Source organism: Amphiprion ocellaris, chromosome 20 (assembly GCF_022539595.1).
Source record: "Amphiprion ocellaris isolate individual 3 ecotype Okinawa chromosome 20, ASM2253959v1, whole genome shotgun sequence".
In the NCBI taxonomy this organism is placed as follows: Eukaryota; Metazoa; Chordata; class Actinopteri; family Pomacentridae; genus Amphiprion; species Amphiprion ocellaris.
In genome coordinates, this window is record NC_072785.1 from 17852002 (window position 1) to 17867651 (window position 15650).

General features: G+C 40.5%; 1 protein-coding gene and 1 long non-coding RNA gene across 3 annotated transcripts in view; one reads left to right on the forward strand and one right to left on the reverse strand.

Annotated features, from left to right (window-relative positions):
- Positions 1-6253: 6253 nt before the first annotated feature.
- The window catches only part of akt1 (v-akt murine thymoma viral oncogene homolog 1), a 31865-nt gene continuing 22468 nt past the window's right edge, over positions 6254-15650 (forward strand). Inside the window, exons 1-2 of one of the 2 annotated variants that reach the window (XM_023273322.3) lie at positions 6254-6473; positions 11940-12125. In XM_023273322.3, coding sequence (XP_023129090.1) covers positions 12080-12125 — 46 coding nt within the window. In that variant the 5' untranslated portion in view covers positions 6254-6473; positions 11940-12079. The remainder of the gene's footprint in view (positions 6474-11939; positions 12126-15650) is intronic. The other variant, XM_023273321.3, reaches the window with a different exon arrangement.
- LOC129347811 (uncharacterized) lies at positions 11291-13891 on the reverse strand. The gene is made up of 2 exons (XR_008600078.1): positions 13598-13891; positions 11291-13038 (listed from the first exon to the last, which is right to left on the reverse strand). It is a non-coding gene; the product is annotated as an uncharacterized LOC129347811 (long non-coding RNA).

Below are 15650 nucleotides of genomic sequence, written 5' to 3' on the forward strand. Positions count from 1 at the left end.
GATGTGGATAAGAATAGGAGCAGTGGCCCTGTGTTTCCCTGGCCCTGGCAAACGTAGGCACCCAGTAGAGGAGGGGTGTGTGTTCACAGGGCAAGACAAAGCAGTGGTTGTGCCTGGGGACCGTGGCCTCAGCGGAGAGAGGCTCGGCACGGTGAAGGTTCTCACACACAGAAAAAGATAGAGAGAGAGAGAGAGAGGGAGAGAGAGAGAATGAGAGTGGGAGAGTGGGGGAGCTGGGAGAGAGAGAACACTTCCTGGAGGTTCATTCTTCCTCTCTGCAATCATCAATGGCATTCTCCCCCTGACCCACTCCTCTCTCGGACAAACAAAAGACCCCGCATTCCAGTGTAGCCTGACCGGCCAACCAACCAGCCAGCCATCCAGCCACCGTCCAACCGCATCACTCTCCCCACTGGTCCAAAGTCTCATCACAGTGCTGGGTTTGAGCTGTGCTGTAGATGTCAGTGTGAAAATCCTGTAATGCATCTTAAAGCCTTTTAGCATACAGTGTCCACCTTTTTTTAATTTCCCCTTAAGCCTTAGATGCATAAATGGGTCAAGAATGACCCAGTGAGGTCGTTTTCTTGCAATATCTTTGTAATGAAAAGTTTTTGTCATTTCATTTCCCAGCTCTTCCTCAAAAAACATGTTTCTGATATCATTCCTTTTACATTTTTAAGTCACCTTTTATACTTTTAAAGAAAATGTAATATTTGCATTACTACCCCAATCTCTTTATCACTGATGATATCATGCAAGAGGTGATGCAGTGGACAGACTTGGAGGGATGGAGAGCAGCAACAGCTGGAGGAAAAGAGTGGAAAAATGTCAACAAAATGGATGTGGACATTCTTGCATTGCTGCTGTGTGTAATATTCTTCTTTATCAATTATAAAAATATTCAAAATCTGTTATAAAACGAAAAATAAACATTTCAAACATTAAATCATTCTTGTGTGGACAAAAATATAATGCAAGCAATAATACTAAACTATAATTCTTAACTGAAATGACAAAAATGATATGAAAACATGTTGATTCTTATACGGGTAATGTTTTTACCCATTTATGGAAGAGTGTAGGGTCCAATTACTCATGCATCTAAGGGTTCAGCAACTTCAAGATCAGAAAAGTCACAATAATCCGCTTGATGTCATTCCACCGTATATCAACTTGTTTGGAATCATATTTCTACAGCAATATTCTAACTCAGCTACTATTTTATTTTATTTTATTTTATTTTATTTATAGTTGCATCTTTTATTTAATATTCTGACTACAATTTTGTGCACATTTATTTAAAATTCCTATAAATATACCTGACATCAGTAAAAAGCTTGGGACTAAAGTCATATCATAGCGGTAGGTATGAGCTGTGCTGTAGATGTCAGATAGAGGATTCTAGTAATGCATCCTCATGCATTAAAAAAAAAACTTTAACATGCACCTGTCACATTTTTAAACTTCCCTGAAGTAGCTTCAGCGTCAGTAAGTCATAGTAATCGATTGATGCATTTGTCTGCAAATAGATGATTGTTCCAAATTATATTCCTACAGAAATATCCAAACCCAGCTCCCCACACTTTTCAATCATATTGAAATAGTCTTAATGTTATAGCCATGAGTTTGTGTACATTTACACAATATTTATACATATATAAATCTGATAACAGGAAAAAGCTTTTGACCAAAGTCAAACGATAGGTTTGAACTGTGCTATGTAAGTCACTTTCAAAATTTCTGTAATTCCTGTACTTTCATATTTAGCATTTTCACTCAAGTAGTTTAAATGTTGGAAAAGTCACTATAACTGATTCGATTTAACATCAGATGTATCAAATTGCTGAAACATAGCTTTTCTTAATTTTCTCTTCTTCTATTTCTCTTCTTCTTCTTCCCAGCTTGTCTTCTTTTTCTTTTTACAGTCACATCTTTCAATCAAATGAAAATAGTCTTAATGTTGTGGCCATAATTTTATGTAGACCATTTTATCACAACAGCTGTACTGTTTAAATTCAATAAGCATCTCTTTATCACTCTTCTATTCAAACATTCACATCTGTACTGATACTACTGTTGTGCATCCCATTTATGCAGCAGTTTTTGGTGTAATTGGTCCAGTTAGTTATATTTATCTAATCTCTATTGTCAAATAATGTGACAGTTCATGCACCATTGCTCTGCTGTTGCCTGGAGATGCTGTTTTGGTCAGCTCCCCCCCTCCTCATCTCCCTCCCTGTTACGGCCCTCTTGCCCTTCTGTGTCTAATTGTTGCTGCCGCATGTTATTTATTCTTCTTTAAGTTCTGAACTATTTGTTTCTCCACAGATACTGCAAGTGGCCAGGGTTCAGAGATCAGACGAGTCTTTGACAGGAAAGACATGATTAACTCACTTTGACTCTTTGATCTAGTTACTTTTGCTTTGAACCTGCAAAACAACAGAGTAGGCATTCCCATCAGCGGGCCGGAGACAGACGAGGAGGACGTAGAGGAGGACGAGGAGAGCGCCGCTGAATAACAACAGCAGAAAATGTGGGATACCCTCAGTCAGCTCTGTTTGTATGACAGGAACAGCCTGGCAAAGCTGACGCATAGTAGCAGTGAGGAACACATTACAGTGTGAGTGACAAAGAGGGGAAATGACAGCGGAGGAGGCTGAGAGACAGAGGGCACAGGCCAATGAGTTTTTCATCACAGAGGGAACACTGGCAGCTGTCCCTGTAATCCCGTTCTGGTAACTTTACACAATTGCTGTGTTGCATTCAGATTTTATGCATATTTATGGTTTACTGCACTTCTAACACAACTTTTAATCAACACTGGTGAAGTTTCAAACCTGATAACGACTCAGACTTCAAGGTAATCTTCAGATAAACATCACACAACAATGTCAGAAGTGTATTTCAATATTACAGAGATGTTTCCACAATGTTTTACATGAAGGCCCTCCCACTTAGAAACATTCTGATCAAGTCGACAGAGTCATCTGAGGGTTTCATTTGATACAGAGGCTTCCAGACTGAGCTGGCCTGTCTGTACCTGTCCGAAACTGGTTTAACTCCTACCTCTCCAGCAGAGAGTTCTGTGTAGCTGCAGATGACGGTTTATCTATAAATACCTCATATAACTCGCCAGGTAAAAATCTGACATAACATTAAAGATCAGTTGGAAGGCTTTTATGTAGATTGCCCTTTGCAGTTTCATCTGGCAACATGACATCTCCATTCTTAACTGCCCTGATGTTTTGTAACTTTCTTACTTAATACATATTGATGAAATTTGATACCTGAGGGCCTGCTAGAAAGAAAAGAATGCTGTTGTAGAAGTATATTTAGAAGGATTTACCCCTGGTTGCCCAATAAGACACTTAAAGGTTACATGTGTGATTCTGAACTTTCACTTAGTGGCTGAGTTGGCTTTTACTGGAAATGTCGAAGGCCCTTTTACTGCAACCCAGAAAGAAAGCTTTTTTTTTTTTTTTTAGCATCAGCAGTCTCAACTACTGTAATGTTTTTCACTCAGGTGTCTCTGAAAATAAGTCATAAATCAAACACCAGAAGCCTGATGCTTCAGTGCTGACAAGGAACAGAACGAGAGCATCACAGCCACTGTTTACAATGGTTGTCTGTCACTTTTTAATACAGGTTTACTCATGAAAAGAAGCCGACATGTCTGATAGTCATGTTATGTTGGAGCAGCAATGCTCTGAAAGTTCAAAACTCAACCTTTGCTCCTGACCATCTAAAGTTCAGAACACATTTTATTTAGCCCACCATTTGTCTGGAAAGTCTTGATCTATTTATTTGGCTGCCTTCAGCATTTTATCCTTTTATTATTTATGAATGTCGATTTTTTTCAATCAAATGAAAAGTGGAATTACTTGAATAAAAGGGTAAACATTTACAACTGCTCTCACAAATAAATCTTCAGATTCTGAGAACACAAAAGTGACATTGTGCAGTCTGTACTAAAACATTCACTAAACTATTCATTCTGCACTTTTTTTGTGGTGGACATTTTTATTTGTATAATTAGTTAGGGTAGACTATTTAATTTTGAAATATTTTTTGAAAAAAACCAGATGCTTTCCATTTACTTAGAAGCCCTTTGGACTGTATGAATCTGTCTAAAGGTCTTATTTTTGATAAGACATTTAATAAAATTACATTGTGATAATAACTTATAGTTAAAAATCCCCACTCCACTAGTTCCTGTTCCCAAAAGGGAAATATTTGCTGGTTTCATTAGTCTTCTCTGACAGTAAACTCAGTACTTTGGGATTTTGGAAGACTGAACAAAACAATATGAACATTTTTTTCACCCTTTTCTGACAAAACTATTGATGAAAAAGATCGATAGATTTAATCCTTTATTCCCACTGTGGTAACCACGGTGAAGAAAATTAAATAAGACACTGAACAGTACATATATATTTTTTTATAGGCGGCTGTTTATTTTTAACATTTCCTTTAGACGTCTGTACTTTGTGAGCTTGTGTCTTAACTGTGCTTTGATATGTGTTGCATTTTATTGTTGAAGTCTTGTCAAAGGAGAATTTCTGTCACCGTTTGGGGCAGACAGTAAAGTCTATTCTATTCTATTCTATTCTGTTCTATTCTATTCTATTCTATTCTATAATTAAAATAATCACTACTAGTTGCAGCTCACTGGAAAGCAAACTGGCCTAATACTAGAATAGAATCGCTATTGAACTGCAACAAAGACTTAATCTTGTGCAGCATCTCAAAACATTTTGGTATGTATTTGCTAAGTATGTAAACTTGGGTGAGCTACTGGGATTAGCATTATTCATAATTTCCTGACCAAATTATTAATGAAGGAAATAATACATAGATTAAATCATTATTAAAAACAAACCCTTAATAGTTTCAGTTCTACTACAGTTTGGGGCAACAGTTTAGTTTATATAACTGATTAGGTGATGAATACAAATAAATGCTTATAAAAACTTAAAGTCAAATCCAGATTCACTGGTTCGAGCTCCAAAGAGATAAATATTTTGAGATATAATATATTGCTTACTTTCTTTGTCTTCTCTGACAGTAAATTTAATTAAAACTATTAGCATTTTTCACCAGTTTCTCACCAAACTATTCATTAAAAAACACACAAACACACTCAAATTGCATCCTCACTACAGCTCATTGTAATGGAAGTGGTGATATAATAAAATGAAATCACTTCTACAAAAGCATTATCTTGCACATCATCTCATGTGATTCTTCTGTTTTATTTTCTGACAGTAAACTCAATAAACACGGTGTTGAATATATAAAATTAAGCTGGGAAAAATTTTTGGCACCATTTTCTGACTAAACTATTATTGAAGAGAATAGTCTACAGGTGAATCAATAATAATAATAATAATAATAATAATAATAATAATAATAATAATAATAATAATAATAATAATAATAATAATAATAATAATAATAATAATAATAATAATAATAAATTAACCAAGAACTAACTGGTTGTGGCTCTCCTAATACTCATTGTAAAACACTAACATAAAATCACTGAGCTGCAAACAAAAAGTTAATCTTATTTATTATCGCATGTGATTGTTTCCAGGAAGTAAAAAAATAGCATTGATGCTCCTTCAGGTAGTCAGGGCGCACAGTCTTTAAAGGGCTTCATATTATGATATTACTTTTTAATTAATAATATGCTGTTGTAATATGATATTAAGATGTATCAAACAAGAGCATAGATGTGAAATTATTAGTCATAAATGTTGAGAAGAAGAAAAAAATCCACTGGTTATAGCTCCCAAACTTATCATAGTTGTTGGTTTATTTTGTGTTCTCTGACAGTAAACACAATAATGAGTGTATGAATGTGGGTAAACTGCTGGGATGAGCAACAAATTATTGATGAAAGAATCATCAGATTAATAAATAATGAGAAATAATCTTACAACTCATTGTAAAGAACTAACATGAAATTACCTATTTTCTTATGTGATTGCTTCCAGGAGATAAAAAACAACAACAACACTGATGTCTCTTATTGTAGCCAGGGCCCACAGTGAGCTTTACAGTGCCTTGTGTAGGCTCCTGAACCACCGGCATAGATTAAACAGCCCAGAGTTCAACGAGGCCATGCAGAGCCCCTATAGGAGGACAGCAGTTTTTTTTTCTTCAATGGGAGGCTGACAGTCTACTACTGCTCCTGTGAGTGGGCTTTGAAGCGGCTCGGCGCTAGGACCCGGGAGAGCGGCTGCCACAGAGGCATTGCAGACAGCGCGTTTGGGAGGTGTAGTGGAAGAAAGGCAAGAGAAACGGAGTAAATGAGAGCACTTTGTCCAGATTGTTGAAGGACTTATCAACTCTAAATACCGCCGAAACAGCTCACTAGAATGAGACGGACACACTGTTGAATTCCTGTCCAGGTAAACGTCCGCGTTTCCTTCGCATGGTTAACTACAAGAGGTCGACAGCTAGACAGGGTAGGTCCCCATTGTACTTACATGGGATGCGGTTATTCTCACCCAAGCTGCCCTGCTAGGCCCCATATCCTTTCTATCGCTAAATGCAAACCTGAAATGAGGTACTTTCCTGACTTCACTTCGCCGTACAAATTAACTCACCGCGAAAGTCGACTGCTTTTATAAACCGTCCTGTAGTGAATTACAACGTCTTGTTGTTTTCTCTTCTTTTTCCCCCCTTCTTCCACAAACAACAAGCGAGTCTCTCTTAAGATGTTAGCCATTCATTTTGGACAATGACCACTTTTGAGACACAGCCCTCAGGCCAAAATATCCGCGGTCATGTTGCTTTCAACGGTTCACCTCTACTAGAAAGTTGTTTTTGCTTGTGCTTCAGGGCCCAGGAAGCAAATGAAAACAAATGAGCTCAACAAGAGAGCAGCTCATTCATTGTTATGAGCTACCGCCGCGTTGTTTACTTGTTAAAGTGAGAAATTTATCGCCAGTGCAATCATTTTATCGCCACTTGCCTCGCGCTTCCTTGTTGTGTGCACATGCAGTGATACAAACTTACTGGGACTTGTTGCCAGCAAGTAAGGGCTCCCAAAATGGGGTCCCAAGACCTTTGAGGCCTCTTGGTTCACCAGGGAGGTCCTAAGAAAGAAGCAACAGTAGTGCTACTTTCTTGTTTTCCTCTCTAGTAATCAGCACAATTGTTTTTTGATAGTTTTGATAGTGTCCTCACTGTCATCATCCCACCTACGGTGATGACAGTCAGGTATGTCAACAGTAAATCATGCTAACTGCAGGGTTTCTGTCACAGTAGGTTTATTTTTATTGAAATCTTATCAAGTGGGAGTGTGTGACGTAGAGCACACGATGTGGTCGGAGTCCAAATGAAAAGGTTTGTCTGCCGCACATCTCGGCTCCACAGGTTTAATGCTCAACTTGAGATAAAGCTCACTTTACTAATGTCTGTTTGTCTCCATCTCCCAGGGCACATATCTATGTACGTTCTGGAAAGAGAACATTGTCCCAGGGCATGTTGTACCCGTAATGCCTTTAGTGTCAAAATATTTTTATCAGTCATGAGACTACGTCTGTCCAGTGTGTGTACGCAGGGGGACTTGGCATGTGACCTGGGGAAGACGCAACAAGCCGGCGTAATGATGCAGCCAGTGACTGTTTGGCTCTCCCTGTTCTATTTAGAAAATACCAGTCACCTCCCACCCAATCCCTCGCAGCCCCATTGACGCAAATGTGCCACCAGTTGCATGCAGAATCTGAGGAATGTTGTTTGAAATTTTGTCCCTGCGAACAGACTAGACTTACAGATGAGACCTGGCTGTGCTGCAGTTTGGATTAGGACTGAGAAAGATACACTTCTTCCAGCGGTTGGACACTGTCAGCATCACATGGTAGCGCTCTTCTCAGTCTCTGTCACAAAACTGAGAACCTAAAATAGTTTTTGTTTCGCTCATCTTGTTTACTGGTTGCCATTAGATCTGCGACAACCCACGTGCAGTGTGTTTTTTGGGTGTAGCGAGTTGGTTTGAATAAATTCAGTTTTGTGTTGCATATTTAATTCGTTCATGGCTTGTCTGAACAATATAAAAGTGAATACATTAACATGAGTCATAAAGGGGTTGTTGTTCGTGCCATTACAGGATTAAAGCTGTGAGTCTACTTGTCTTTCAAGGTTGCAGTCACTGTGGTTTATTCAGCTAAAGCTACACGCAATATTCTTATCATTAACGATGCAATTTCAGGGAACTTGAAAGGGGAACTTGGTACTGTATAGTAGTTCACACCAGTGCTGGTTCCACTGTGGTATTTGAACACAGGCCAAGCTTCAGAGGCTGTTTTCCAGCAACAGTGAGCATGTTTGATGTTCTCATTTGTTGTAATCATTTGAAATATTTGAGTGTAGTGTTCTACCTTTTTTGCAAACGTAAACCAGCAGCTACCTCTCTTGTTTACCCGAGCAGCAGAAGCAGAAAATAGAGCAAAAGCAGACTTGTATCTATTGATCTGTGATGAAGGAAGTAGTGTGGTGATGTCGGCCCGATTTTCTGCTTCCTGCTGTAAACACATGGGACTGTCCTCTCTGGCCCAGTGACAGGCTCAGTGTGTAGCATCTCTTGCTGCATGACACTGATTTGCACTGAATGGGGTGGGCCCCGGAGCTGGAGCCAGAAAGATGAATGATTGAAAGCCGCCCTGACATCAGGGCAGGCAGGCAGGCAGGCAGGCAGGCGGTGGCCCAGAGGCCTGAGGACCATGTGACCTGCTGTCAGGGTACTGGGTTCATTCAGTGGCTGTTGGCTGCAGCGCTGGCAGCAGCCCAGCTTTTCCACACAGGCCGCAGTAGCAACAGGTCGCTCCCATTAAAACAGCAGCGCTCTGTTGTGGCTCCAGAGCCGGTCTTGTGCATGTGTTGCTTTTTTGGCTGTGGTGTGTGCGCTCAAGTTTGTTTGTGTGATGTATCCCAATGTGTATATAATGTGTGCGTGCCTGTGTCACAGAGTACACACTAAGATGCCGAAGGGATCCAACGGTTTGTGTGATCCCTAGTTTGAATTGCACTCAGTGTGCTTTTTTCAAATCCCTCCTCCAGGATCCTTCCAGCATCGGTTGTGCGACACAAGCACCACAACCCCAATGCAATAAACAAAAACACTGAGCAAAAATAAACTTTGATTTCAAAAGACTCACTTTTGCTTGCTGATGGAAGAGAGCAGAAGGGCAGTAAAAGGCGTGTTGACGGCACACTGACAGATGTGTTCTAGTGCTGTGCTGATATGACTCGTAGTATGTCAATAGTCACATTCACTTCCTGTTGTTGTCCCCACCAGTTAGTTGGATGAGGCCACTCAAACAGAGCTCTCTTTTGATGGCCTTACTCTGATAGAGCAGCAGCAAATTGATTTCAGCCGATGGTCAGGGATTGCCTGGTGCAGTATGTGACATTTGTGTGAACAAGTGTGGCAATTGATCATTCTTTTGCTTCTTCCCTTCAAAGCTGCCTTTATGACATAGAGAAGTGCTGGATGAATCAAAGGGTCAAGTGTTTAGGTTGTGATAGCCTGCTGGTGTTTAGTACATGCAGTTGATGGATTACCGATAAGCTTGTAATGAAATTCGCCCTGTTATCAGATTACTGTCAGTACAGTTTTACCATGTATTCTAAAATACACGTTGACTTGAGTTTAACCTAGTCAACTATTGCAATTACTGCTGTAGATTTGATCTTTCACCCGTACTTATTTTACACTGCACTTTACACATGCATCTCTCTGAAGACCCTTGCACACATTTACCCTTTGAATGTGACAGCAGTTTTTTTCCATTTTGTTCTGTAAAAATCAGTCTTTCAGGACCTTATCATGTTTCTGTAGTCCTTTTACTATAGCTCAAGTATGTATGTTTTTATTCAAAGGTGAATAAAAATGGCAAGGTTTCAGGACAAGGTTAATTTTATTATTAAACATATGAATCCTTTCATCCTCACAGTAAACAATGTGCCATCACGTCATAGTATATTTATCTTTGTTGAGAACCCAACCTCACCTCTGTTAAAGAACCTCTCAGATTAAAGTTGTGTTTTGTTGTTTGTTTGTTTTTTTTTGCAGGAAGACACATTGCAAGCAAAATAAGCATTCAACACCATAGCCGAGCATTTCCACCTTGACACTGCATTCATTGTATGAAGGGAAACATGGATTCTGACTTCCAGGGTTTTATATGTAACAAACCTAAGGAACTAATCCTGTCAATTTACAGGGCTGTCTTTTGTCAGTAGTCTTCATCAGGCTGAATACTTCAATATTGCAACTTGCCATAGTTTGGAATAGATCAGGGGGGTTATTGAGGACTGATACCAATTATTAGTAATCAAAGAGACCAATAATTTTGCTATTTAAAACCAATATGTATCTGCAGACAAAATGAAATTCTAGGTGTGGCCAAAGCACTGCGTTTATTGGCAGTCTATTTAAAAAAAATAAGACGGATAATTGAAAAAATACTGAATGTCAGATCCAATAATCTGGCTCAAGACAAGGTACACAAAGTGTACAAGACTAGGGACATTAAATGAGGGATGAAAGGAGGCAAACAGGTCAGCGGGAGAAGATGTGAGTCTGCTAAATGAGCAAAATATCATCAGTGTTTCTTTAGAATCACAGAATCTGCCTTTAACAGTAAGTGTTAGGAGCTTTTAATTGTGTCACATGATGCTTATCAGCAGTTGTCATCAAACTTGAGGTTTATTTGTTTTTTTTAATCAGATGATATAAAATTAGTCACAGTTTAATGGAGAGAACCATAACTGCAGTTTCAGTGACTGCTGTGATATAAAAATTGCATGTATGAAGTCACCAGTCTTATATGATATATACGACTTCAATAATTTGGTGATTTTGCCCCAAAAATGTGCTTAGTTGCACTATATTGCAGCTGTGTCAGTGCAACAGTATGGATGGCTGAACATTTCCTGGTTCAGTATTATAAAGCAGAGGATTGACTTTTTGTGTAGAGGCTTGAGACGTGACATACATCCGCTGCCTTTACTGTCACGGGATTGAACCACAGTTTACTTTTTATTCTTTAAGCCGCGAGTCTCTCTTATATCATCTCTAGTTCTACATGTTTCTCTTGAAGATTCAAAATGATAATGCGTGTACAATATGAGTAATCTAATGACCAATATCAAGATCTTTGGCTCACTGTTGGCACATATTGAACTTCACTGTAGCAGGCAATGGAACAATGCAGTGAATTTAGGCTTGTCGAGTATGTCATCTAAACCAGTCAAAGTTTTAGGTACAGTGCAAATCTGCAAGTAGGGTAGTATTTATTGCCATTTCCTTCAGAGACATATGGTAGTGTATGCAATAAACAAAGAAAGAATACACAGTCCTCAAATCAGTTCACAGGATTCTTCCATTTTGAACTTTGTTGCCACATGCTTACAAGTAAAAGTAAAAAATTAGAATTACAAAAACAACATTGGAGCAAATATGAACTTGCCTTTGGCAAAATTCTGAAAATACATAGGTATGCAGTTGTTCAATATGTCTGAAAATTGATTATTTAGATTGCCTATGTGAAAAATATTTAACGTTCTTACTGAATCACTACTTTTCTGGTCATGATTTTGAAAAAAAAGAGCACATAGTCTATGGCTGTCAATTGTGAAGACCATGGAATTTTCCAATACGGGAGGCTTCATTGTGAATGCCAAAAACCACAGCCTTACACAGATACTTGAACCTTGAAATGTTGCAGGTTCCACTTGTGAAAAGAACTACATTGTGGTTGTATTGTACCATATCCTCCACTGACTGGGCCATAAAGCACGAGGATCTTCTAATTTCCACTGCTTCCCCTCTACGATGTTGACCTGAGGGTTAATATTCAGACAAGTGGGAAAAAAAATCTTTTACCTCATTGCAGGGCTAATTTTTACTTTTCTCCAATTAATAGGTAACCACCACTGAGAAGGCGGCTACAAACCCCAGGACCCCATCTCCAGGCTCCTGCACAGGGTTGAGGGAAGGAAACTTGGGATATAAAGTTGTGTCTCTCCCTGTGGAAAACCTGGATCCTCCATCCTGCCCACCAACATGACCAATGTGGTGATCGTCAAGGAGGGATGGCTGCATAAAAGAGGTAAATACACAGATGAAGTTTGGACTTAATAGTTTCATTTACTGTCAGTTGCATAGTCTTACTTGTGATTGTTTGAAATGTACATGCGAGCACAGTATGCCTGTGATTCTTTATGTGCTAAGGTTTCTTTAACGTATTGTTTATAATTCAATCAAGATGTAATAGTCATCGTCACCTCATGTTCTAGAAACCCCTACTGTGCAAACATGCAGGTTAACCAAGCTGGCACAGAACACAAAATATGTAAAGACCCTAAACTATGTTTATTGCGCAAAGATCTCAAAATCCCTTGTCGATACATGTTGGAGAAATGTATTTAAAGTGCAAAACAAATTGGTTCATGCATTCACCATTGCATTGCAGTTTTCATGTACTGTAGATTTTGGTTGTTTATTGAAGTGCAGCTTGATAAATCAAATTTTTACACGGATATTTTACATACCAGTATTACCCTCATTCCTCTGCACTTGGATTAGCAAGGGCTCACTGTAAAACAATGTAGGCTCTTTTTTTCTACACGCTGCAAAAATGCTTAAACCCAGTGACATACACTATGTACAAAGTGATTGATTGCTGGGTAAGTGTATTTAAATGCAGATAGTGTGCCAGATCTAATATAAAGAGGCATCCTGTTGCTGAGTCCCTAGTGGGCCCCACTTAGCTGCTCTGACAGTGCTGCGTGGCGTGGCTGTGTCGGGCGTGAGTCCTGTTGTTTGGACGAAGAGGCATTCCTCACATACCTGCTGGCTTTGAGCAGCTTTATGTGTGCATACTAACTCTGCCTTCAGCTGCGGCTGCCTTGCAGAGCCCACTCCACCACCGCCTCCACCACCACCAGGGGCAAAATAGGATAAGAAACTGCTCCAAAACCACTGAAATCTCCTGGGCCCAGAGCCAAGGAACTGGGCTTTTACTGGAAGAGGGGAAACCAAGACTCAAACTTTTGGTATAAGGTGATGGAAGCAGATTTGCGAGAAGAGTTCCCAGGATTCAAGGGGGATCAGAGTGCTGCAGCGATGTGTTAGGCGTGGACTAAGAGCGTAACAGGTTGCTGTTTTAGTAATGGGTTAGCCCGGTTCAGCTCAGTCAGCCCCAGGCAAATATACCCGAGTTCCTCCAGTGACTGCAAGAATAAAAATGCTAGGTGCTAATAACATGTTTCATTAGCAGAAGCTCTGCTAATCAGATAAACTAAACTCATAAAGTTTTGTATAACATAACTTTGCCTTATCTATAATCTTGGATTTGCAGCTCTTCATAAACATCTATAAGGCACCATGTATTCATGGGTTACATTTCAGTTAAGTATAACATCAGAGACTTTTCAGTTAAATTGTGTCTATCCAGGGACAAAAACGAGAACAGGAATATCCTTTCTTTAGAAGATGACATGCAAAATGGTATTTGTTTGGCACAAAATTCAAAGAGACTGAGGTGTCATTCATTCTGAATCTGCAAATTTATATACTCACAGTTATTGTGGTGTTTGTTGTTCCCTTCCCTGTCTATTGTCTGCCACAAAACTGGCATATGTCCATTTTTCCACACCTTCGCCAGTGCTGATAAGAACGGAACATTCTAAAGCCAGTGTAAAATATAACTCTAAGAGTAGTCAAATAGTGACTGGTAAGAAAACAGTGAGGTTGTTAGTGGGCACATACACTACCGCATACACGCAGTTCTAGCAGCGACACCCTTCGAGTTGTGACACACACACTAAACAAACAATCCTTCAGGAATAGTGAGTTGGCATGCTGTCGCAGGCCAGCAGCAGCTGTGCCCTGTGAAATGTCACCCAGAGCCTCTGTGTTTTTGATTGGAGGGCGTCCGCCTGCCTCCTTGACAGGAAGGCTTTTAGTGTCGCGTCACTGTCATGCAGTCTTTGCCCCAGAGCCACGGCACAGAAGGTGAACCTGCAGTAGCCCTGTCTTACTGTCCATCACCTCAGCCAGGCAGCCCGCACTCAACAACTATCTTCCCATCCTGCACCTTGTGTGGAGCTTTTTTGTGTGGTGGCGCCACCCAAGTGACTCAAATCAACATGTGGGTGTGATGATAAATGGCTTATACCGCCTCTAAGTATGTTCACCATGCTCATTACTCCCATGTGTGCCCTCAAAACACCAATTTAATGTTTTACAAAAGATACACCATCGTATTTCCATCAACATTTTGTGTGTGTTCCATTGACCTGATCAGGCACCAAACTGCTTTCTTATTGGACTTCACTCAAGCAGGTACAGTTTGAGTGGCTGCAACCTCCAGCAGTTCCCATTTATTGGCTCGACATGATGATTGGATTTCACGGTGGGCTAGCTGTGGGCACGAAGCACTGCATGTCAGCTGAACACAGCCGTGCCACTCACTCTCACTCTTTGATTCCTTTCCGATTAGTCATCTTCAGCATGCACGTGCAAACTGTGTCAAGACTCCTGAAAGAAAGTGGAGCAAGCATTGTGCCTCGGTTTCCTATAACACCCCCCCCCCCCCCCATCCAGAAGGGCTAATCTGTCATTAGAGCTCCAGATTCTCAGCCTTGGAGTGCTCTGTACATTTGTTCCAGACAGGCTGCGCTCAATGAAATGATCTCATTCGAAAGGACACACCTTCTTACTTTCTTCTCAAGCCTCTTGCTGCTGTAATGCGTCTGGATTGTGGACACTGTTTGCAATGTGCTGTTGTGACTGTTATCGTGATTATCTGTTTTGAAAGGACAGTTTTAGAATGCAAGACAAAGCAGCTGACCAGGTCGGGGCATGTGTGTATGTGTAGATATGCAAATGTGTGAGTGAATGTGGACAGTGTGAAGTATATTTATTTACAAGTTACTATGCCTGCAGAACATTACGCAGTGCCCTTTTGCACAGGCCACATAGCAAGTACAGGCTTGCAATAACACTGTAACTTTGTTGTTACTATCATAACCAGTTGTTATGTGTCCCCAAATGATACTTCCCTTTTAGATCCCTCACAGGGTGCACCCACACACTTTGAATGTGCCTACGGCCTCTAGTGGCCACAGAGCCCGAGCAGCATGTTATTTCTTTTTGCAAGTGTGTTTTTCCAAAGTTTCCATCAAAGCCAGAGCATCATCAGACATCAAAGAGGCAGATTGTGGGTTCCCTAGTTTCCAGGGAAGCGCTGTGGCCAAGAACCCAGTGAAGCTCAACAGAACAGCGCTCGCTTGTCCTCCCCTCTTCGCTGGCCCCTGTTTGTTTGACTCATTTGCTCCCTGACAAGTATAAAGAGCCGGCCCCCTCGTTAGGCTAACGAAGGCCACAACAACTGTTGGATTTGGGTAGCACGCTCAGCTGGCTCCGGCTCATGAGAGGAGGGGTGATGTGAGAGAGGGAGGGAAGGCAGAGAGCATACCAGTAGCGATAGTGAGGGAAAGATAGAGGGGCAAACGGAGACAGAAGTTGAGCAGCGTCTTTGTGATGTTCCCAGAACATTGCTCAGTGACCCGGTCGGCCTGAGGAGAGTTGCTGGATGTTGTGTGTGACGTGCCACAAAGACCCTCTCGTG